General features: G+C 32.0%; 2 protein-coding genes and 2 long non-coding RNA genes across 4 annotated transcripts; all 4 read right to left on the bottom strand.

The window, feature by feature from the left end:
• Positions 1-144: 144 nt before the first annotated feature.
• LOC113392699 (homeobox protein OTX1 B-like) lies at positions 145-5,207 on the bottom strand. Its single transcript, XM_026629241.2, has 3 exons — positions 4,366-5,207; positions 2,060-2,183; positions 145-1,916 (listed from the first exon to the last, which is right to left on the bottom strand). The coding sequence occupies exons 1-3, from the start codon at positions 4,722-4,724 to the stop codon at positions 1,263-1,265; spliced, it is 1,137 nt and encodes a 378-aa protein (XP_026485026.1). The 5' UTR covers positions 4,725-5,207; the 3' UTR covers positions 145-1,262.
• An 11,242-nt stretch (positions 5,208-16,449) lies between these two features.
• Positions 16,450-24,491, bottom strand: LOC113392695 (uncharacterized). Its single transcript, XM_064220799.1, has 8 exons — positions 24,201-24,491; positions 23,898-24,119; positions 20,098-20,250; positions 19,717-19,876; positions 18,587-18,730; positions 18,013-18,169; positions 17,497-17,683; positions 16,450-17,368 (listed from the first exon to the last, which is right to left on the bottom strand). Exons 1-8 carry the CDS (start codon positions 24,428-24,430, stop codon positions 16,450-16,452), a joined length of 2,172 nt encoding a protein of 723 aa, XP_064076869.1. The 5' UTR covers positions 24,431-24,491.
• LOC135194825 (uncharacterized) lies at positions 20,457-21,626 on the bottom strand. The gene is made up of 3 exons (XR_010309999.1): positions 21,518-21,626; positions 20,861-20,987; positions 20,457-20,732 (listed from the first exon to the last, which is right to left on the bottom strand). It is a non-coding gene; the product is annotated as an uncharacterized LOC135194825 (long non-coding RNA).
• Positions 22,235-23,757, bottom strand: LOC135194824 (uncharacterized). Its single transcript, XR_010309998.1, has 3 exons — positions 23,523-23,757; positions 22,995-23,132; positions 22,235-22,360 (listed from the first exon to the last, which is right to left on the bottom strand). It is a non-coding gene; the product is annotated as an uncharacterized LOC135194824 (long non-coding RNA).
• Positions 24,492-25,398: the final 907 nt, after the last annotated feature.

Here is a 25,398-nt window from a genome sequence, read left to right as displayed (position 1 = left end):
TAGTAGTTACGTCCACAATATTCTCTTGAGAGTTGTAGAGTCAAAATCGTCTTGAATGTATATGAAAGAACAATCGTTAATTATTTATCAATAAGGAATATTGAAAAAAAAACGTGTTAAGGTTTCGAAAGAAAATAAAAGAGGTCAATAAGCACATTGTATTATTATTACTCGTCAACTTATTCTGCCTACACTAAAATATTGCTTTAAGATTTTAATTATCAAATATTCATGGGTTTACTTAACTATTTTTTTTTAATAAAGACCGCTGTAGCAATAAATACCCTGAGAGCGTGAAAATTTTTTTCTCTGAATTATTAGATACCTCATACATCTCTTTGGTTCTTTTTCATATGAAAAAAATAAATGCAGTAATGAATTATTTCAACTATTGACATTAATCAATACTCTAAACGTGAATAATTCCACATATTATTCTTTATAGCTATCTAAATAATATTATTACTGTTAATATATGTATTATTTGGCACATCATTCACGTCAATATACTTAACTATATTTTAGTCCTTCGAGCCGGACAAAGGTCTTTATGATATATAATATTAACTATTACTAACCTATTATCTTATAGCTACGTAACAAAATCTTAAAATTAATAAAAAAACATACCTACTATATTTATATAAAAAAACTATTAAATGCTAAGAAAATGGTTTTAGTATCAAAATATAAGCATTTTAACACTAAAAGCAACTAAGTTATCTTATAATTTAAATCTCTATATATTTTGTAAGCTGGGTCGAACCCGTAGATATACTTTTATTTAATTTATCGCCTTAATTGAATTAATAAAAACTATAAACAATAAGGCACAAGGAATGCACTCTGGTTAAATACCAATTTTCAAACGAATAGGTATTATGTACGTTTCATTTGTATCAAATTGGCAGTTTAAACAGACTAACATAACTATTTGTTTATGTACAAATACAACTCTAATAAATACCATTAAAATAAAATCTATTGTTTATTACATTTCGTTTATCATCCTCTCACTTACTAAACAACACATCTAAATTTAAGATTTTTCTTGAATAAAACTAAGTGATAATTTTAAATAACGCGTAAGGTGTACATTTTAATAATGACACCGTCAAAATTAAATCTACTTTTGTGCATTCTAAATTTATGCATCTCTATTCTAAGCTTTTATTAAAATAAAATAAAAATATCGTCCCTTTTATATAATACTCCTTTTCGAAATTGATCTACGCGCTATGATAATTTCGAAAAAGAGTATTTCAATTCAAAAAAGGGGGCAGCGACGTATACGGCTGACTCGGACTTGGTTCCATTTTGACAACCACTGGCTGTGAGAGTTCTGAATGGCGGTCCATCTCGTAGTGTTTCTCGTGCGGGACCATACCGCATTTGTCGTAATCTTCTGGCGGTGCGGCGTATCGAGGCGGCTCCTCTTGTAATGCACACGACGAGTACTTATCCTCGTGATCATGAGTGCGATAGTCTAACTTATCTTCATGACCATGTGTTTCCATTTGCGGTGAATGTGCAGCAATCATAGGATAATCTCTTACGCCAAGAGGAGGCGGACTACCCTCGCCATACTCGTATGAATGTCTTGGAGCGAACATCTGTCCATCGTGTCCATTAAGAACTGTAGTGTATGAGTAAGCAGCTGGCTGAGTGTTAAATCCAGGATATCCACTACTCCCTGAAGATAGCAAGTGATGTGAAGATAGTTCATATGAATGTTGGTAGGACCACGAATCTGCTGGCGCTGGTAGACCGTTTTGAGGAAAAGCGGGTAAGTTGCCTCCGATACTTGAAAAACCGCCGCCTAATGTTGTAGAACTCGGAGAACTGGAACCAATGTAACCTGTCTTCCGTGGAGGCTCACGCTTACGCCATTTTGCTCTTCTATTTTGAAACCATACCTATTTAAAAAATAATATGTACGTTATAACTTTAACATAATTCATAAAAAATATATTATTGACTGTTTTATGTAGTAGGTATCTATATACATATATAGAGTTACCCTTTTAGTATTTATAAACAACATTAAAGGAAAATTTACCTGGACACGTGATTCAGATAAATTCAATTTCAGAGCTAATTCCTCTCTAGCAAAAACGTCTGGATAAGGTGCGCGTTCGAAAGCTCGTTCAAGTTCCTCCAATTGATAAGCAGTGAACGTTGTTCTGGAAACAAAACAGAAGCACATATTAATTTATTAACGGAGACAATTATGTAGCGTATACAATTACATATTCAAAAATAAATAAAATTCTTATCATCCCGCGGCGCATCTACCATCTGACGCGTGCAATATGGCTGCGGGCGCACGCGCGGAAATTGATTGAGCGTGAAACTAAATTCACCCCTGTTGCGCGTGAGCACCTCTAATTGCTTCCCAATTGACGGCACTTGTAGTGTAGTACTGGCGGAATGTTATTAATAAATATTATTTTAAATACTTGTAAAGTGTGAAACTTTTATATTTTTTATTTTTTACCAGTCAACACTTTAGTGGAGGGTTAAGCTAACACCCTAATAAAGGAAATCTTATCGGCATAACAAAAATTAAGATCTCTCTTCGTATCACATCATCCAGATATAAGATTAGACATATTCGCTCCCTGGAGTGATACGGGTAATTATCGTTATGGGTATTAAAGGCGCGAAAATGTTTTGTTACATCGTCTGAGGGCTGTTAGAAAAAAAAAACACAGATTTTTTAAATAACTTGCAACGGAAAGAACGTTCAGTAAGTCGCGAACAGTATTTTAATATATTTCTCCATTCAAATACGATTTTATTTTAAAATCTAAATTAGGTATACTCATATACTGATGGTTATAATGGACAAATATAGTAATGGAATGCGAAACCATCTGTCGTCTATATCGCGTATTTAAAATCATCGTATTAGTTATGCAATGGGGAGAGGGTGATGTTTTATAAGTTTTATACTTTTTATTATGTTTAATTTATAACTTAAATACGTAGTACAAATGCCAATATTTATGTTTGTTTACATAAATTAAGGTTTATATTTTGCGTGTTGCAATTTATATTTATGCACGTAGGGTATTTTACCGTTTGTCTATTATAAATGTATGAGTAGCTAATTTGATCTATAAACTGTTTTAAGTATAGTTATATTAATTACAATAATATAGAGTTTTAATGTATTGATTTTTTAATTTCTTTATTATATGTTTTAAGTCTGAAACGTTTTAAGTCTGTAAAAATATAATAAAAAAATTAAAAATATTATATGCATGTATAGTAAAATACGTTACATAAGTCTTTTTATTTTTTTATAGGTAGGCGGGCGAGCAAATGGGCCCCACCTGATGGTAAGTGGTCACCACCGTCCATAGGCAATAGTAAGAAATAGAAATATTAACCATTCCGTACATCGCCACCAACCTTAGGAATTAAGATGTGTGTAGCCTGTGTAACTACAGGCACAAGGAACATATCCTTTTGCCTGTAGTTACACTGGCTCACTCAAACCGGAACACAAAAATACTGTAGTACTTTTGTACCGTACTTTACTTTAATACCGTACCGCCAAGTACGTTTAAAATGTAATCATTCATTGTTGTTTACATACCGTCAATTGTATTCTTGTTTAATGGTGTCAATTTGGCATTATTCATTTAAGATAAAGAAAAATTCATATCCATTATTTTTTATTAAATTTAATATTTTATTTTTATTATAATCCTAAAAGCTATTATTTTTACATATCTTAAAGCGATTTTAATGTTTATATTATGCTTGACGTTTTAACGTCGATTGATTAATTTGTTGACTATGTGGAACCAAGTTTATAAAAATTTCCAAAATTTTGCCGCAAACATCAATTTTGGTCGTTACCTAAAGAAAAATCATGCATAACAAGTGCGCGGTGCTACCAGTCAGAGGATGACCACGACAGGTGCGTCTTTCAAACATAATCTATGTATGATTTCAAATATCCTTCACTAAGTGCCCGACTTGTTATCATATAATAAATTATTAATATATTGTAATATTAATGGAGAGAAATAAAACTACATCAATATAAATATTCAACAATAAGCGCGGTAGGTTTATTTAAGAATTTTTTTAAAGAAACTCGCGTTATGATATCTGTGAACGGCGTAGTCCTTGCAATTTCTTTATTTTAAAAAATATTCCTCATTATTTTCCTCTTTGTAAAACGTTATGTATACAAATATTCAAGGTACCGTAGCACCAGATGTCTACGTCTTTGTAGCAAAAGATTCGTAGACATTATCGAAATTTATTGACTTACATGTTTTGAGTAATAATCATTTAGATGGGCATTAAAGCATAAATTATAAAAATAATATAAATCTTACGACATACCTTGTTTTCTTTTTCTTGATTCCATTGTTATCGCTTTTCTTTTTGTCACTTTTCTTAGATGTAGTTGTTGGAGGGGGTGGCGGTGGTGGATGCTGAGTGTGCGAAGTCGGGGCTGCTTCTACCGCTTGCAAAAGTAATGGTTCTTCTTTACGCTTCTGTTCACTACCGGCAAACACGGGTAGGTCATCCCGGTACTGCAGCTCACCGCCTGCGCCCACTACCACCTGCACTTGCCGATCCTTGCCAAACTCGCTGAACATATGCTCCTCGAAGGTGGGCTGCTCCATGCCTCCGCCGCCCTCGAAGGCGCACTCGTAGCGCGGTCCGGCACCGCCGGCGCTGTCTCCGCACACGTACATGTAGCCGTCGGTGGCGGGCGGCTGCGCACCCGCTACCTCCGCACCAACCTCGCTCGGCTCCGTCGCGGCCGCCTGCCTGCCGCTCGGACCTCGGGCTCCACGAGCCCGACTCAAGATCGAATTATCGATTCCGATATTAAACAATTGAAGCTCATTTAGTCTAGTCCGCGGGATTGACGCTCGCGCCGTTCGGTTCGTCGTGTCCGTCCCGGTTAAATGGCTTTAATCAACTTTAACGAACTAACCAAATTTGCTCCACGGTTGGTCAATTTATATTACCATAATACGACGTTCGAAGAAGAATATGAGCCAATGAGTGATGTGACCGAACTCGACAAGCGTACGAGGCGAAGTGCTATTTTATTTTATAGTAGATGAACAGAAGTGAGATATTAGATCGGACGAGGCGGGCGCATAGGACGATAGTGTAGCGAGGAGAGAGAGCCAATGGCGTCGCTCGGGAGCCACACCCCCGAAGCGATGCACCGCGTTGAGTCGCATCTCCCTCGCTGCGGAGCGGCGCGAGCTGCGGGCACCGACGTTCCGCAAGCTCCTGACATACACACCATGCGGGATTCCCACAAAGTGGCGCGAGATGTTGTTTGTTTCTATGCCACGTTAGGGTGCGAACGCCCACATAATTATTTTGAAGTTCATAGTATTTCATTGTAAATCCGTATCAATACCACTCACATGTCTATTTCATGATTTATAGCCGTGGGAAACTTGGTAAAAATTATACACTTATTAATCGCTGAAGCTCCTACTTACCGTGTTAGTATAAAGCATTATTAGTAATCTGAATAGTTTTAAGCGTCGTTACAGAAGAATTGCGCCTGAAAACCTTATCTTAACGTGAAGAGCAAGCTCGCGCTGCGACGCGGTGCATGCTAACTGAAGCTGTCGATCGACGCTTCCATCGCTTAATTATTAATTAACAGTTATTGCTGGAGATTATTAATAAAACATTCGCCCTGACTATTGGCACTTAGATTAGCGTTGAGGGAGTAATGGCGCATTTCAACAATTTCGGTTGTTATTTAATTGAAGTCAATTTAGATGATCAGAGTCTATTTAGGTTGGTGCTGGCACTCGCCAGCGGGATCTCTCCTTCATTGGGCTCATTGGTGACTTTCAGGCAGCACGAATTGCACTCGCTGATGCATTTTTCGACGCATTTGCACTCGGTGCGAGATCCCAAATATGGGTCACGAGGATACGTAACCGCTAAGATGTGAATTAGACATCGTTTTACTTGTACTCGAAAATGAACCATAGCAAAAGGACCAATGTGACGTATAGTTATGTAAATATGTGAATTTTAAATTTAGTGCCTAAATTGGGTTCTGTGAGCATAGAGTATGATTACCACTGGTGCTGGTGTAGTTAAAGTGTCGACTATCGACTGGAATTGAAGTGGCTTTAATATTAATCGTAAGTAATCATATTTTACTAATACTATATAAAGTACTGTAATTAATACATCTACGGTAAAATGTTTACTTAAATGGTCGCTCTTTTACTTACATAAATATTAAAGAGACATTGTTTTGTAATTTTTAGGGTATTGATACATAAGTATATACGAACGTAAAAAACGAAGGAAATTTTACAATTTCTTCCATTGTTTCATAGTGTTGCTTGAAATGGAATCTAGATTCTTAATTATAATGAAACCTTTAACAAAATCGGGGTGAGTGACTTATAACGATTACGTGCGAAAGTTTCAAAAACTAATATGATTTCGATAGTTTTCCTTCAAACTTAAATTTATTTTACTATCATTTAACATATAACTATTACTTTTATTAAAATCTAGACGATATCACGTAGATCTTTATTCGTACGAATTTACTATTAAATAAATCTTTTAATTCTTAAAAACAGTGACTGCTCTGTAATCTAAATCTAACCATAACCATAATTGAACATTTCCTAACTGTTATTCCCATTTTTTTATTGATAATTCCTGTCAAAAAGCTTTAAAATTTCAATAAAAGAAAATCCGTTATCAAACGGAGCAAAAAATGTTACAGAACTGATTTTATTTGGCCATTTGTATTTAGATAATAATAGTTATCCCCTACCTGTTACAATATTTATTATTACTTAAAATAATAATTTATGTGTTATATAAATACTTACATGAGTGATATGATTGAGTATTTCAGTTAAGACATAGTTCTAAAAATATAACACAATTAAATAAATAATATTACATTATTCTAGCCTTAATTAATATACTATTTCTAACAGTTAATATTATAACCTCTTTTCGGCTTTTGTTAAACAAACAAAGAAGAAATTAAATCAAAATGAAAACCCCATAGATATGTATTAATAGAATGCACGATGTATTATTTTTCGAAAGAGTAGGCATTTTCGACGAACTACAAGTAATGCTTCTAATGCTAGAAGCATTCATCATCCTTCTATTCTGAGTAAGGATTTTTATAAAATATTTAAAAAAAAACTTTGCGGTCAATCACACCCAAAAGTTGAGTAAATAGATGTCTATTTAATGAAACAGTTACTACAATATATATTGTCTTGAAAAAAGAAGAACATGGGATATTTTTTAATCTATTCTTGGTTTATAAGCATAAGTTACTAATTTTAATTTACTTATAGCAAGCAAATATTATATCTAGCTTAATCTATAAATATTTAAGCGAAATACCACTGACTAACTCATCATGAGATATCCGAAACTCATTCAATTGACTTGAAATTCGTCATAGTTACTCCTTTTGCGACGTAGACGCTCACTAAGGAAGAATTTTTGGTTCAAATAAAATGGGGGAATTGGGACGTGAGACTTTGTATGAGTTTTACCCATGCGTGTTCGGGACGGACAACTAAGAACTACAGATCATGATTGCTTAATGGTATGCATTATAGTGTTCAGCAAATTTTCAAGGTGAAAGTGTAGTTGAATACTTAATACACAAAAAACAGACATCCGATATATTTATAACAAATTATAAGTGTACATTTTTTCATAGGATTTAAAAAGTTAATATGAATATAATTTTGAAAATTAATTATTCCGCACGGAAAACAACTTTTGGATTCAGAATACAGTCTGATTAACTGAAACGATGTTAACTGTTATCAAACACAGTTTACTATCACTAGGTAGTCTAACTATTAAAATAATATTAGATTATTCAAAACTGTGAAATAGCAAATGCTTAACGGGTTAAAACTTTGTAAAATAAAGATTAAATCTAGAGTTTCTGGTAAAGTTTTTTTTATGAGATGAATCGTACCGTGTACATTTTTTTTCTCAGTATATGTTATTGTGAAAAGCTTTGAAAAAAACGTGCATAAATCTTTGTTTTTATAATCTATTTTATCAATAACATAAAAAATAGTCGATTTAGCGATTAGGGGTAGAATATTGTAGGAATGCGTTCCCTAAAATTACCCGCATCGTTTTACCAAACACATACTGTGTTAAAAAAGTAAAAGAAAATTATTTGGAGCACTTTGATGCAAAGATAATTTTTACTTTGGTGGAACATTAATCGATCCATTTGTTCGATCGATTTTTTACAATAACAAGTCGGTTATTTTTATCGATATCGATATCGCTTGATATACATTTTTTTAACTGTTAGTAATTGGTTACCTAGTGGTGACGGCTGGTGTCATAGACATTGACACTGTGAGAAATTTTAGCCATTCCTCACATCTCCGATGTGCCAACAACTTTGTAAACTACGATGTTTTGTCCCTTGTGTCTGTAGTTACACTGGCCCACTGACCCTTCAAACCGGATTACAACAATACCAAGTATTGCTGTTTGGCGGTAGAACATCTGATGAGTGAGCTTGGGTAGTACCCAAATGAGCTTGCGCAAAGCTTTACCACCAAGTAAACATTAAAAATAGACTCTTACTTTATAAAATTTAAAGTCGAAAGTCATCCAATGCCAGGTCACCCGATGTTACCTCTACCCATAGTACTGTAAGAAATAAAAACCATTCCTTATATCATCAATCTCAAGTGACATTATGTTCCTTGTACTTGTAATTTCACAACTAATGGGTGATGAGTTAGCGATACCGGCGGACCCGTGGTATTACGAATTCATCAATTATAACGGATAGTGGCACTTGCACAAAAACAATAAATTTTACTAGACGTAACATTGAAAATCGACATTGCTTTATTCAAACTGTCAAACAAAAAATATTCATATCTATATTTACTTAACTATTATTATCTGCACTACAACATACGCTGAAATTGCCTATGATGGTCATTATTTTCTAAATAATAGTAAGCTTTGTTTTGTATAGTTCTCGTTGTTCTCATTGCAAGCTCATGATATTATAGATAAAGATCAAAGATCCTTAATCCAAATCGCGTTAAGTTTTACGAAAAACATTATTGGGTATTTCGAAAAGCAGTCTGGTGTATAGGAGATGGTAGTTTTACACTGCCTTGGAGGTAAACATGTATAGCCAATTGCAGCCACAAGAAGTATTACGACAAATATTTACATATATTATTACTCGAAAGAGACATATCTTCGATTGAAAGGTTAATAAATAATCTAAGACATTATTTATGGATTTTTGAAAAATTTCGTTTTCAATGTCGAGAAAAAATATATTATTATTAATTTATTTCATCGGAACTACTAGGAGTAGTTAAGTGCAATAGTGTTCTGTTATAAATAACTACCTAACAGTCCCGGCTTCTTACGGGAAGAATAAGGGTCTACAGAAAACCTTTATATCATAGCATACATTTCTATTGGTTGGCATATTTTTTCGGACATCATATCACATCGGAAAACTTAAACAAAGCCTTTATGCATTATACACCAAAGCCTTTCCCACGAAACACTCCTTACATTAATGAAAATCATATAAAATCCGTTTGGTAGATTTTGAGTTTATCGCGTGCTAACGTGACGGGATTTTATAATACGCAGTGAAGATAAATTAATCAAGAAATGTTTTTAGAGCACACTATTAAGAAATCGCATGAGTGAAGTGAGTTTATCTTTACTCCTTCTTCTACTGGAATAGTACCTATATCAACCGTAACTGTAACCGTCCTTCGCCTGAACTCTCACCGATAGTGTCGATCCAACATGTAAAACTAGATTTTCTTAATTTGATAAACGTGATCAAGTCATCAACTAAATTAAGAGTTACATATATGTAGACATTTTTACAGAAAGTCCGCGTACTTTGTTGAGCAACTCATCTCTAAACTATCGCGATAGTTTAAGCCTGTCTACTTTTAGAGATGAGTTGCAGGAATTAGGAATTAAGCGTCAAAGACAAAAAAGCTTCCTTTATTCATTAAAGAACTAATGGACTTACATACTGATTATAAAAAAATATACCACTGGTTCGGAAACAAATAAAAACGGAAAAGAATTAGTAATATTATTTGCAATTATTAATATTTCTATTTGAAACGATCACCGTTTCACCCATATACAGAATTATTCAGAGGAAAACTTTAGGTATATAATTTACTAGATCTCCGTCCCGACTTCGTACCGATGAAATTCATACAAGATTATATGAATAATTAAAACTAGTTAGACGTTGCAAACTTCAAGTCCTTTTTTTTGAACGAGTGCAACTTTTCCGTAATATTTTTATTCATTCATTTATAAACAAACTAATTGTCGCGTTAGTCAACAGCATTTTTTCACCGACTAAGTTAACATATTAAGCTACCGACATCTCAAAATATATGCAACATATAAATATACTATATAGCCTATTCCCGCCTTGTAACTTTAAACTGAAATAATATTAATGTGATGTAGTTGTTGTTATACAGAAAAAAATATAAGTATTAAAAATATTATTACAATATGATACAATTATTACCTCGATACAACTGAAATACAACTCTATACAAAAATGGTACCTTTATGGAAAATTGAAATTGAGTAGAAGCTCTATTTCAATCTTTATAAAAAAACTAGCTTTATACCCGATGCATCATGCATATCCTATCGGAAAACACTGTAACGCTGGTCTGTTACATATAAACAAAAGCCTATACATTAATTCCTATATTTCAAACATTAAAAAAAGGCAAATTTCTGTAAAAACTTATAACACGATTTAACCTTTTTACATTTGATGATGAATTATCAGAAACGCTTTAATAGCTCTATCTTACTCATAAACAGAAAAACGTTAATAAATACAGTTTTCCATATTTCTAAATTGAAAAAATGACGAACTTCTATACTAAATTGCAATTAGAGAGGTGATGAATTTTCAAAAACCTTTAATATCTTTAACTCGTTAACATAAATCTAAATAGTAGTAGGTTTATTATATACTAGCTGTTACCCGCGGATTTGCCCGCGTAGAATATGAATATATTTACAAATTAACTTAAAATATTACGTTAATGTAATACCTCTTTGTAAACCACATTGGTGTGTATTTCAGCCCTTAGGGTAGAATATTCAGAAACACTTAAATGCGAATCAACTCATTTTTAATCGGTAGACCAAAAATAAAATTTCTTGTTTCTATCTCAAAATGACGGACTTCTAGGCTAATCTGTATACGAAATGTCAACCCCTACTTTTCCCTTTAGGCGTAAAATATCCAGAAACGCTTAAATATGTATCAACTCATTTTAAAATCAGTAGCCCAAAAAAAAAGTTCCCTGCTTCTAACTTCAAAAATGACAGTCTTCCAGACTATCTTATATACGAAATGTCACTCTTATTTCACCCCCTTAGTGCTTTAGATTATCTAGAAACGCTTAAATACGTATCTACTCATTTTAGATCAATATCCCAAAAATAAAGTTTCATGTTTCTATCAAACTTTCAACCCTCTTTTCAACCCTTTAGAGCACTTTTTTCCAAATAAAAAGTATGTCCTTTCTCAGGCTCTAGACTATTTGTGTACCAAATTTCATTTAAATCGGTCCAGTAGTTTTAGCGTGAAAGCGAGACAGACAGACGGACACGGAGTTAATTTCGTATTTATAATATTAGTATGGATAGTATGGATTGAAAATGGCACATTCTATACAAACCTCTTAGGAGATGAATTTTGAAAAATCCTCTCTTAGTTTGTACTTATCTACGTTTCATAAAGAACTCTTTTTATTTCATTCTGATAGACGGCTTAGGCTGAGTGTTGTCAGTGAGTCATCTTCAAATTTGATTTGTAAACAACCTATAATTATAACTATCCATAGTTTATACTACCACATCAAATAAGTAATTGATGTATTTAATAAAAATTATTTAATGAATCAATACAAAATCAATGTAATGTTACATATTGCAGAAAAAAATCATTATGTTTAAAACATTTTGACGTTTTAGCCATATTTTTATTTATCTTATTTAGATATCGAAAATATATTCTCGGTGATAACAAATATAGGCAAAGTGTTTTCTTTCAGCCAATAACTTTTATGCGATATTTTATCGTCTTACTGAAGATTATACGTAATAATCCTGTCTGTTTTATCCGTTCATTCAACTGTCGCCTGCTGGTTTAATGTTTCATGCATTCAATTAAATGGCGGTTTTTAACATCTTGCGACATCACACGACATAGTTTTTACTATTACTTGATGTATACCTACCATTATTTTTTTTACATTTTATACAAATACGACAAGCAAAGACTGTGCCAGACCTACTAGCACAGCCTTAATAAATAATATATAATTTTTAAATTAATCGTAAGTTAATATTGCTTTTCTCATCTAATGCTAGTATGTCCCACTGCTGGGCAAATATTTCATCTCAAGTTAAGGAGAAAGTTAAGACAGCATTCCACCAAGTTAACCAAGGTCCACTGCGGTTCGGTGTACATAAAACGAAATTCCATCTGACAAATGCCAGTCTCCTCGCGGTATTATTTTTAAATGTCGATCACTAGATGTATTACAACACACAAATTAAGTACATAAGCTCTCAACTGTTCTTGCCTAGATTTACACCCGCGATACCATACCTCATCACTAATATAACCAATTAAAAATATATATGTTTTTAATATTTAAGTGGTTATATAACATTCTTCTAACAATAAACGTATTTATTAGAAGTATAACATTTGAAATAATATAAAAACTTTTATTATCGTTAATTCATTTAGTACAATTATGATTTATTGCTTTTTATTAATTACTTTAACAACTTTTTAAAAAAAATTAGTCATATTGAGGCTGATTCCAAACAAACAATTGATACTTAGAACTTTTCCCCCAGAATCCAAAATGGCGGGAGACCTTAACATGAGTTCAAACTCTGTCAGAGTTTACACAAAGTTTAAATCCTTCTTTTTCATTTACCTTTCTTGTGAGTTTTCCTTTCAGCTAATAAACACAAAGTGTTTTATAAACACAAAGCACCGAATTGGCATAATTAATTATTTTATCTCGTATTTGAGTAGTGAGAGAAAACCTCACCGAATAACGGGAAGGAAGACCCAGCGGCGGGAAATTGAAGGGCTATAACAGTACTGGTACTATTTCAAATTAGTTATTCGTCCATTAGGAATTACTAAATGAAATAATATACCTTTTAAATTTGCTGTAAGTAAATCAAACGTTTATTCTAGAATTAAATTTAAATTATGAAACGGATACATTTCATAGAAATATTGTTTAATGCTAAACTTCATTTCAAATTAGTTTCATGTACCAATTGTCAAAATACAAGGATATCTGTAAAACAACACGAGAGTGATGAGTCATGTGACGGCGCGTAGGCGCTTCACATAAAATCTCTCTGTGGACGCAGCGACGCTGAATCTGCCGCCCGTTCAATTGAAAGCAATTGCTTTAATTGACTTCAATTGAAATGACCTCGCGCACCGGCTCCCACTTCTAGCTTGACACTTTTACATCTATCTTTTTTGGAGCTGACATAAAAGCGATGATATACGTCAGTGCCCCTAAATGAACCCAATAAAACAAGCCACTTGCGTACAATGTGTGTAATATGTACTTATAAAACATTCGTTGTTACATAAACGATTGTCTTTGTTTTATGGCAAATATTTTTATAAAAAATCTAAATATGACGTTATGTAAAATATGTTTTTCAGTTAGTTTGAAGTTGAGAATTGCGTTGCGTTGTTTATATTTTTTGTCGATTCTAATACAATGAAGAATTATTATTATTTAAAAAATAATACCATTGACGTTTATGATAAGTAACTTTATGCAAGAGGACATTCCTATAAAAATATGACATTATTATTACTGATTTCATTTAAATTATTTATTATTGAACAAAATATTTGAAAGAAAACAGTTTAATTTAATGAGAATATTAAAAGAAATTGCTCACATTTACTAAACAGAAACAAATGAAACAGCAATAAATTTCGATGAATTTTAAATCAAAAGAATAATGTTGATGTTATTGAGAATAATCCATACGATTAAGTACTTTACAAGCAGGTTTTAAGAAAAAACATTAATTTTAAATAAAACATACAATTAAATTGAGTATTATGGACCTATCTAATAATATATTACATAATACTCGTATAATAATTATTTACACTCAGTGTATACACGTGATAATAGGATATGTTTCCTATTATCACGTTATAAACAAAATTTAGAATGCTAATTAAACATTGTAGTCAAAAATAAAATGGACAAATGATGACAAAGTATCCCAAAAGGACTACATACATTTTTGGCACGTGTTCTGTCCGGTCCTCAATTGGCGTTAATTAGGAAATGGCGCGCGGAGCGGTGGTAAAGCGCAAATGTCTTGAACTGTGTGGGCTGATTAATGGTAAACGCATGGAATCTGACGTTTTCAAGAATTAGGTAATAAAACAGGTGTTCTAAAATGAAATAATCGTCTGTAAAATATCTATTTAATAGGCAATCCAAATTCATGTTTATTTCGAATGGAATGGATATCTTATACTGCGCTGTTTGTCAATCGTTTATTTTCTTTGGTAGACGATATTTTTATGTACAAACATTTTGGGGAAAATATACGTTTCATACGTCAAATTTCAATGCTTACTTATTAAATATCGAAGTTCGACAACTGAGCGAATTCTAGTTAGATATTAATAGATAAACATTCAGTTAACATAAACACGTTGAATAACCGAATGTGGAAATTACAGGTATATATATTATTAAACAAAAATGATAAGTATACAAAATCGTTTCAAATACTTTTTTTTCAAACGTAAAGTTATACCTAAAAAATCGAGTAGGTAATTTTACATTGGCCATTAATAAAACTTATATTTAAAGCTTAAATCTCTGTCTTAAATCAAATCAAATGTATTTTAATCAAGTAAACTTTACAATAAAGCATTTTTGAATCGTCAATATTTCAACTCTACCGCCTTTTCGGAATGCAGCTTCGAGCTTCAGCTAGCTAGATGAAACGGCAAGAAACTCGCATAGTTGCTCTTTTCAAATGAACAGACATACAATTATGTTATCCACAATTATTTTTCAATCAGTCTTGTGATGGAACCCGAGCCTTGAAACCAAGTTTTTTTTTTTCAAAAAGTGTTATTTTAATGAATAATAGGATTTAAATTTACTATTAATAAACTATTTTAATTTTAACATGGTATCTAATTATATATGCGTAAATAGTATGCCCTTTTTAAAAGTATACGTTTTAATTTATACATGAAAAAAGGTGATAAAAAGAGTGGAATTAGAATTTGTGAGTCTTCATACATGATTATATATGTATGATATAGAATAATGTAGAGGAGTTAGATAATACTGGTCCTTCTTGGTCCTGATCTTTAATCGCACATAGTACTTGTTGACCAGTCTTTTTCAAACCATCGTAAGCTGGCATTCAAGGTCTTCTATCTCAACTACTCTTCTGTATGTTTATTAATTTCCTACGCGTTTCTTTAATTTGAATATATTTGTGCCAATGATTCGTAGTTTTATGTAAACACTGATATAAAGAATACAATGGATGCAGTTGCTATTATTAATCAGCTATAATATTAATAGTAATCGTTTTTTGTACCTAAAAACCAGCCATTAAAGTTTACTTTGAAACTTGATTTTTATTAGTTTATACACGCATATTCTCTGCATTTTACAATGCAAACTTTTAGATAAGTTAAATCGTTGTATTAAGAACATTTATAAGTTTCATCTCCAGCCTGGTATTTAAGAATACGATCATGTTTCTTCCTTCCGCTCTCATGTTCTGCTTACACTTTCTATTGCGTACACACTATTTCCTAGCTATTTAAGTCATAAATTACTTTTTCAATTACATTATTATTTATTAATTTTAGGGAAACAAACAATGAGATAACACGTACATATACAATAACAACAACTTAGCTGATATATGTACATCAACTAACTTTCTACTGATAATATATTTATGTCTCACTTGGTTACTGTGGATGTGACTTGAGAACAAAATCCCAAGTAAGTAATACAAGACACAATGCTCTAGGCTCTAGAATAAGGTGTCGTTCATATGTTCCTTTCGATGGAAGTTCATAATATACTCTGTGCTTTACACAATGCATGCATATGCAATGAAAGCATAGATGGTGTTAAATCTTATTATGATATAACTTGACGTTACATACAAACATAAATATTATATTAATATGGTATTGTAATAATAATTTACAAATTTTAGATTTATGAAATATACTTTTATTTAATAAAGAAATAATAAAACAAAAGCATTCAAATATATACAAATTAAATAGTAATAGATTTAACGCATCGAAAGATTTTTTTCTTTCTTTTTATTCTTTTTACCCTTTCCTCCCCAAAACCGCATAAAATCTTTGCTAGAGCTACCCGCTTCGTCAGTTTCAGTAATAGCCTCAAGATCTTGTTTTTTATGTCCTACTCCGAACACCACATTACGCCTCGCGATACTTGTGCTTACTGTGTCGTCTTCGTCGTTTTCTGATTCAGGTATCATCATGGGTACATCTTCGAAACGTAAGCGTCTTACATTTTCTCTTTTGTTATGTTTTTCAATATGAACTTCACATGTAACAGGAATATTGTCAGGTGCCATCTTATTTGATCCATGATCATAAATGGTACTTTTTATCTCCTTTTCATTGCCAGCAATTATTGCATGTCGTCTATCAGTTTTGAAATCTTTCAGGTCATCAGAAATTGTATCGCTTTGCGACGACGCTGATCTCGTTTCCTTGGCAAACTTTATTAGACTCAGCTCTTTTGCGTAGTCTACGTTGTGATTGTTAGTTTGGATTTTAGTTAGGGAATCTTTAATAGCATCCACGTATTGCAGTTCGTTTTTAATTTCTTTGGGGTTAATTTGGTCACAACTCTCACCAGTTTGAATCGCTTCATCCTTTGAATTAATATGCGCGTATTTTCGTAACTCTAGTTCAGTGAAGGGAAACATGTACGTTGAGCCACTTGGTTTTAAATCATATTCCTTAATAATATCTTTAGAGTACCTATCTTCGTGTTTTCTTTTACAACAACAAAGTTCGATACATTTTCTAAAGATTTTTGTACACACATTCCCATCGACGTTAGCTTCTTTGTCTTCGTATAGAATGTCATCATCGAAATAATGTCCAGAAAACATTAAGTTACATGAAGCGTCATCCACATCCATTGGCGATCTCATAACAGAATCCAAAAACAATCTATAATTAACAATTAAAAATTAGATTTTAAAACGTAATTTAAAAACCGTATACAAATATAAATTTGCATTAAATTGAAAAACTTAAAAAAAATACGATAAAAATGTATTTGGCTAAAACTGTCTAACGTATTTTCAGAAGTGTCTGTGTAGACGAAGAAAGCTTCGGAGACTCCGGGCACACATCTCTTGAGCCAATAGTGAACGGTGTAGATCATCGTGAGAAGCACGGCTAGGAAGGTGAAAGCGGCGAGATATACATTATGTTGGAGATCCTTGGAAGCGCCACACAGGAGCTTATCTTCGTCATATATATCTAAAAGAACATATTCGACCATTATATTCTGATTGATGGTTTAGGAACAATTTATTAAGTGATTAGTATGTTTTGACAAAATTAAAATCTACTATATTTTTTTGTAACTTGATAAGACTTGTTGTATCAATATATTCCGAAATATCATGACATTAATACTTCTTTATTATTTTTTTTCTCTTATCTGAATCCCCATAAATAAATATCGTTTAGTTTGACGAAAATAAATGCAATAAGAAATATAATAATTTAAAAAGGAATATAGTCGTCATGAAACTAAAATTATACATTTTAATGACAAATATATAAAAACACACATTTTTTATTACCATAAGAACCACAATTTGGCACTCCATCGCATGCATTCGTAGAATCGATACACACTCTAGTACCGACTACTTGGCACTCCAGATATCCTGATGGACAGCGAGACACGCTGTTAAGTAAAGACTGCGCCGGAGTTGTAACCAGCATCATACGATCCAGCTATAAGTATTTCATCGTTTTTTACACAAAAAACAAGTTTGTTCTGAGTTTGAACTTCACATATCCTATATACCTATTTATTATTTTTCCAATAAAATTATAAGTGAAATCAATAATTAAATGGCAAACAAAAACTGTTCAGTGTTTTGTTAACTTTTAATCGAACGACTTTTTTGTCAATATTACCGATTAAAATAAGGTACACAAGTGTAACACAAAAAATAATAATTCAGCATGTTTTCCTCAAATTTTTAATAAATATGATGTCGCATTTCACTAGTTAATATAAAACAATATTTACATCATATTTATGGATATGAAATAGACTCATTTCTTCGAAAGCGAATCGTATTTTTGTACATAAGCAAAGGAAATTCTAAACGAATATTTTTAATTAAGTTACTTATATCCACATACTGTAAAATTGCTAACTGCGATAACAATCCGTGAGGCATTGAACAGGAACGTTTGTCGTGACTTCGTTTCGGAGAAGTCGCAAATATTGAACAAAACAGCACCTACATAATTTCTAAGATAACGTAAAGCCACGCGACCCTCGATCTGAAATAAAATTAGAGTTAATAAACTTTAATACAACGAATATATTATATACAATCAATTTAATTTATTTGTATGCGAATCGAGATAATGATATGATAATTAGATATTTATTTATTATTTATTTATTTATTATTGTTATTATACAGGTTTATTGGTAATTCGACGTATTCCCGTTAGGAGGCGATAATTTTAACGCATTGGAAAAATTAATTTGGACCGAAAACAGCTTCTATCTTGCGTTAACATTCGTATTTAATATTTAAAAACTCAATTGTTTAATAAAAATGGTTATAAAAATTACGTTATATTACTGCTAGATTTCCGGCACGACATTCTCATCGGAAATAACCTACTCCACAGAATAACATAAACAAAGAATAACATATATATAGATATATACATACGATGTAATAATATTTTAAAGATTTTTTGTCCTCTAGATGTGAGGTGAAATGTACCGAGTCACAAGACCACCACAAACCGGAGCAAGGGACTTAAAGTACCTAATCAAGGTCTATAATCGTGATTTTAACTTATGCCAATGTTTCCAAATAATAAAAAATACTTTATATTACTTAATATTCATTTATTACCTTTAAAATAAAATTTCGTGATGGTATTATTTTTTATTCATTACGATAGAAACATAGTTATATAGGTAAACACGATTAAATGTGGAGTAAACCAACCTCAGACAGAAAGTTAGGGGTATTATATGCATGTATATTGTATAGTATCGTTATAATTAATTAAATGAAGTCAAATTGGAAAAGGCAAGCAGTGTGTTGCTGTACGTCATCAGTGTTGTGAGATGGAACGGAAGCGAAGATATATTGTAAAAAATAGTTCTTTTCAGAGCATTAAATGTGTTTCAAATGATACCACATGCTGCTTCTTGTTTCAAATTAAACAGTTCTTAGTAAAGTTATTCGTATTTCCAAATAATGACATCTAAATACTATTAAACTTTCCTAACGTATCCGTACCTCATCGTCCTGTAGTTCAACCAATCGAGCTAGATCCTGTACATCAGATAATCTGAACATCGGCTCTGTGTCAGTCCTCACTGGACGTTTTGTTGTCAAATTCCGCGGACGAGAATTTTCTATTAGCAACGATTGGATGTAACGCTTTTTTCTTTTACTGCTATTAAAATTAGTACATAATTCGAAAATGATATAAAAAATCGTTATGTATTTCTTAGTAAAATTACGCTAAAAATCCTTTTACTCGTGATCTCGGCGGTTATATGAAAGAATATCGTGAGGAAACTTTTGTACATTCTCCAAGCTGTCACGTGTATATTCCCCAAAACTTTATATAAATGTGATGCATTATTTTGCGGACATACAAGAGCAAAAACTTACGTTTTCTTATCTGATATTACTTCTACATTTGTTTTATTAATTTTATTACTGTTAAGGAATGGTTCAGTCTTATTTAAAACAACAGCCATCGCGGGAGCTGCTTGAACAATATTATCCCAAGATTCATGATCAACCATAGTTCCTGTTTCAATTCTAAAACAATAATAATATAATATACCCATCTATTGTGACAAATACTTCATAGTATTAAAGCAACTCACAGTCGTACTGTTGTTACTGCACTATCATTCTTTAAACTCAATGTTGTTGGTGATTCCGTATTCCAAACAGAATTTCCTGAAACTTAGATTTTGTATGGATAAAAAACCAATAACATAATTGAATAACTTGTAGTACATATAAGAAATTATTGCGCTTATTAATACTTGCCTTTAATATTATTATTTATCTTAATAACGTTTTGTAATCCTTTGTTAAAATCTGTTTTATTCTCAAATTCTATGTCTATTTTCGTATGATTATTATCTTCAAGATTATTGAATTCTTTTAAACTATCTGTAGTAGAAAAATCTTCTGATTTGATATTTTTTATATTTAATGTATTATTACTTAATTCTTTTAATAGTATGTTTAACCGGTTTTGCGATTTTTTATAATTTTGTAATGGTCGTGCACTGTAATATAAAGTATGTTAGGAAAAATATGTATGACTGAGTGTTGTACAATAATATAACGCTATTGAATAATGTATTGGTATTCTTGGATTTTGGATGCATTCAGGAAGTAATAATATAAAACATACCTTAAAAAAATTGGTAGTGTGTCTTTTTTTGTAAACGAATTTAAATTCAAGATTTCTTTATAATTATTATTATTTAGTACGTAATTATTTTTAATATTATACGCAGATATATTTGGAACTAAATACACTGAAAATAATACAGAGAAATAAATATACGTGATATAAATTTTGCAATAACTTTTGTGCAAAACATGAAAAATAATAAAAACAGGCGAAATAATATAGTTAAAGAAGCCAAGATATGGGCCAATTCCACCAACATACGACAGTTAAGATACGTTCCTGATTGTATTGCGATCGAACTTCGCCTATTCCTCACAAAAATGAAATCGTGATTGAGACCAAATTCGATTTATTTATATCGGTTATGATACAATCCCGATTGTTTTCCAATTCAATATCGATCGAACTGCAACTGGATCGTTGTGTTTTTTGAATAGGAAAACGGCTGCAGGAAACGATGACGTTCGAAACGAAATAAATTAGTATATGATAAAGGGACAATTTGTTAATGGATAAACCCCAAAGCTTTTTTATCCCGTACGATGGTAGCGATGATGAAAAACATCGTAGGAGAAACGGCATATATTGAAACTGTTAAGCATTTTTTTTTTAATCTACCAAAGAGGAAACTCTTAAATTAATAAAATAATTTACCGCTTGAGTTATGGTCTATGTTCGATATATGGTGTAAAATACTCCGCAATGCATCATTTGTCACGTCTGTATTTGTCGTAGAAGTTTCATTAAAAATTTTCATTATATCATCCATGTACTTAAATTGAGCTGCGGTACGCTTTGAATCGAATGTCGGTATAAATGTACTACTTATAATATTAGTAGTATTCGAAGACAAAGGATTCCAACGACTGAAAAATCTAAAACATTAATTAGAATCAGCTCTGTTATTCTAATTTTTGAACTAATAGTAGGTAGAAGTTCTATTCCTATTATCTTATATTGACAAAGAGAGATTTTAAGACACAGAAACAAAGATAAATGAATTAAAAATGCCTTCAAACAATCCATCGTAAATGTCGAATGTATTCCTAACAGTCAGCTCACTCATTGGTGTTTTTTTACTATTGGATATATGTAAAATTTTGCTTTAATGTTGTCCTTAATTATCTGTATACGTATGTCTAAATGTGTAAATAAAAATGTTATTATATTCACATAAGACATTTGTAATTATATTAAAAATTGCTATACAGCAGGTTTCCATCCGCATCCCACGGGTATCAGATCACGACCAATTTTCTCTACCAAGACATTTACATTTTTGATACGCGTATCGTGTTTATAATATCATTTAAAATTTATATCTCCAGATCTTCAACAGTCAAAAGTAAATTGATAATGAATACCTACTTATGATAGTTATGACCAGTTCCTTTTCTCGCAAACGGTGCATTTTTCATTCCAAAATTATATTTTCTATTATCAAACCATTTTCCTTTTCTAGACGTCATTTTTTTGTTAAGACTGCTCAATATCAATCTGTAATTGCAATAATTGGGATATTCATCTAATTTGATAATTAATTGTGACAGGAGGGCTGGTTCGGTTTTAGCCCAAAGGATCGGAATTGCGATTCAACGGAGAAATGCTGCTAGCATTCTTGCCACCATTCCATTCCACGCGGTAAGATTTATACAATAACTATTTTTAATTCATATTTGTATATATATTTAAGCACTTAATGTTATCAATTTTTATGTTAATAAATAAAAAAAAAAAACTAATTTTAATTAAAATATATATACGAACTAATTAAGTCCTCATAACCGACGGCAGCCGTTCTCAACAGCGCATTGCCCTGTGCATAGGAGATGTTATAGTGTACAAATGGGTGTACAAACACAGATGCACAGGACACGAATGATATCAACTGCTTCACTAACGCCTTTTCTAGCTTTTTAAAGCACGCGAAACTAACACTGTCAACCTCCTGAGTCTGAGTCTTATTTGATAGAATAATCCAATAACTATATCTGATTCGACCTGGGATTTGAAGCCAGGGTAAAGAGCCCTTGAAGTCGGCCACTAAACCAAGGAGGCGTCTGCCTATAATATCGTATGATTAAAAGGTATCAAGATACCAGATAAAATAGGTAGGTAGGTTAAGGTATACCTAGAGTCTTTTGTGAGCCCTCGGAAGTTGTAGTCAAGTTCGTAGCGAGGGGTTCCGTCGTTGTAACTGTCACTGTTTTGTGGTCTTATTGAAAACTGAACCAAAGGCATTATACTTGTTTCGTACTCCACTCCATTCCTATTTGAGTGAAAACTCAAATAATAATTAATTTATTGGTAGACCAAATAAAAATTAAATAAAAATGTAAACAATTTTTTCTTTATTATATATCTAGTATATTATTATTTTGCGATAGGTCTTGTCTAGCTGAAATTAATGATCCCATTGTATATTTTAGTTTCAAAAATAATTTCACACAATAAAATATGGAATTTTACATCGTTTCATCCTTATACTTGATAAAAGGTACATAGTGCAATAAGACAAAATTCCGACATTATCAGAGGGAAATTTACCACTAAGCCCAATAAACTTTTTTATCATCCCGACCCGGGATTTGAAGCAAAGTCATCGACATCGGCAGCCTTATAATTAACATTTAAGTACAATTATTAATATATAAATAACCTAGGAGTGACGTCGTATATAAAGTCGAATATTTCCTCAGCATTGTACGTATGACGCAGCGGTCCACCTAATTGAAGATTTCCTGACACATTCACTAACGGCACTTCCATTCTTATATAGTCTGGCTCTTTGTCCGTGGGTTCTGGGAACGTTTGCTTCAGAACCTTTTGAGTAACATCTTCATATTTATGTGACCTAAAGTATCAGCATATTTTCTTAACTGCACAAATAATTTACACAAAGATTTCTTCAAGGCATAAAAAAATTACAATGTTTTACCGCAGAAATTATTATACAATAAACACATCGAAATGTATACTAAGATTATAATATTTTGACAGTGTAAATGTTAAAGTAAAAGTCCATATTGTTTACCTTTTAGTATTTTTACTGGGTGTTGTTTTTAATGTATAATATTTTGTATAATTTCTGGTTAGTGGCTTCATCATTGCGTCCGAGTGTGAACCCCAGTAGCCCCCAAATGTTTCGCCCAGCTCGTAAACGATAAACTGATCTCGATTATTAGCACATTCTTCCGCTAAACTATTCTCCGACAGCAGTTCAATTACCAAAATTATATTGTAACCGGATTCAGCTCTGTATGCAAAATAAATAACAATATTGAATTTATATATTATTTCTACAACAAGAATCGTACACATTGATTAATAAACCAACCTGACGCTCAAAAAACAGCTATAAGGAACTTCTAAAAGTGAAAAGTGCATGACGTGCGAGCTAGACTCCATTACCTGATTACCCAAGAATATGGACGGCATCACGCGTCTCTTGCAAAGCTCCGATAAGTCCGTTTGATGTACGAATCTACGTACAATAATTGCTAAATCGCTTTCATGATTTATATAAAGAACTAAAATAAGCGTAAGAATAAATATATTGTTCCCCATAATAACATACGATACACGACCGCACTCTTGGCCATATGGTTATCCAATGTCATTATTTTATTAGACTAAACATCTTATTTCTATAAAAGCAAATGAGTTAGGTTACCTATCCACTACACATGAATATACATTACGAAAAATAAATATATCATACAATTCAAAATATACAATGATTTTATTAAATTTATTTTAGGCGTCTTATATGTACAATGAGTAAGGTTACGAGTATGTAACATACATATTAATAACAAAAAAAAAGCAATATTTCTTTAAAATATTATACGTATAGATATTTTTAATCTTAAAACCATGATAGTAATAATCGCAATTGTGTAATTTAATTACTTTGAACGTTTAGAAAAACTCAAACAATAAATTAAGAAGATGACGTCAGCCGCTGACGATAGGGGTCGCGTGACCCGCAGCGTATAGTTTTTATACGGGGACAGACCACTCAGTACCGACATTATTACAATTGACTTTGTATTTTATTCAGTTTAAAGTTCGTGTGGAATATTATTATGAACAATAATAACACGATGAAAGTGGGAAGTGAAGTCGTTATTATACATAATGTCATGCTCACGTTTATTATGACTGAAATATGTAAGTTTGACGTTTTCATCCGAAATACGAAAGATTTCCTCATGATGTTTTTCTTCGCCGCCCAGCATGAAAGATAATTATATACACAAATAAAATACTTAATTACTCAGTGATACTTGCGGGCACTTGAACCTACAATTTTCAGTTAAGATTTGTGTTCTAACCACTGGACCACCTCGGCTTCTGAAAACGTACATTTTTTATTACATTACTTTAACAGCCTGTAAATTTCCCACTGCTGTGTTAAGGCCTCCTCTCCCTTCGAGGAGAAGGTATGGAGCATATTCCACCATGCTGCTCCAATGCGGGTTGGTGGAATACACATGTGGCAGAATTTCGTTGAAATTAGACACATACAAGTT

The sequence above is a fragment of the Vanessa tameamea genome, chromosome 5 (assembly GCF_037043105.1).
Source record: "Vanessa tameamea isolate UH-Manoa-2023 chromosome 5, ilVanTame1 primary haplotype, whole genome shotgun sequence".
In the NCBI taxonomy this organism is placed as follows: Eukaryota; Metazoa; Arthropoda; class Insecta; order Lepidoptera; family Nymphalidae; genus Vanessa; species Vanessa tameamea.
This window is presented reverse-complemented; position numbering and strand designations above follow the sequence as displayed.

What these genes read in the sequence shown, in the direction of transcription:
- LOC113392695 (XM_064220799.1), bottom strand. Translation starts at nt 24,430, where the DNA reads ATGGGGAACAATATATTTATTCTTACGCTTATTTTAGTTCTTTATATA. An exon ending in AGCTGTTTTTTGAGCGTCAG is followed by an intron (nt 24,120 to 24,200) that starts GTTGGTTTATTA and finishes TTTTGCATACAG; the next exon opens with AGCTGAATCCGGTTACAATA. An exon ending in TCGCAGTTAGCAATTTTACA is followed by an intron (nt 18,170 to 18,586) that starts GTATGTGGATAT and finishes AAATACTTATAG; the next exon opens with CTGGATCGTATGATGCTGGT.
- LOC113392699 (XM_026629241.2), bottom strand. Translation starts at nt 4,724, where the DNA reads ATGTACGTGTGCGGAGACAGCGCCGGCGGTGCCGGACCGCGCTACGAG. An exon ending in ATCAAGAAAAAGAAAACAAG is followed by an intron (nt 2,184 to 4,365) that starts GTATGTCGTAAG and finishes TTTTGTTTCCAG; the next exon opens with AACAACGTTCACTGCTTATC. An exon ending in TATCTGAATCACGTGTCCAG is followed by an intron (nt 1,917 to 2,059) that starts GTAAATTTTCCT and finishes TTTTTTAAATAG; the next exon opens with GTATGGTTTCAAAATAGAAG.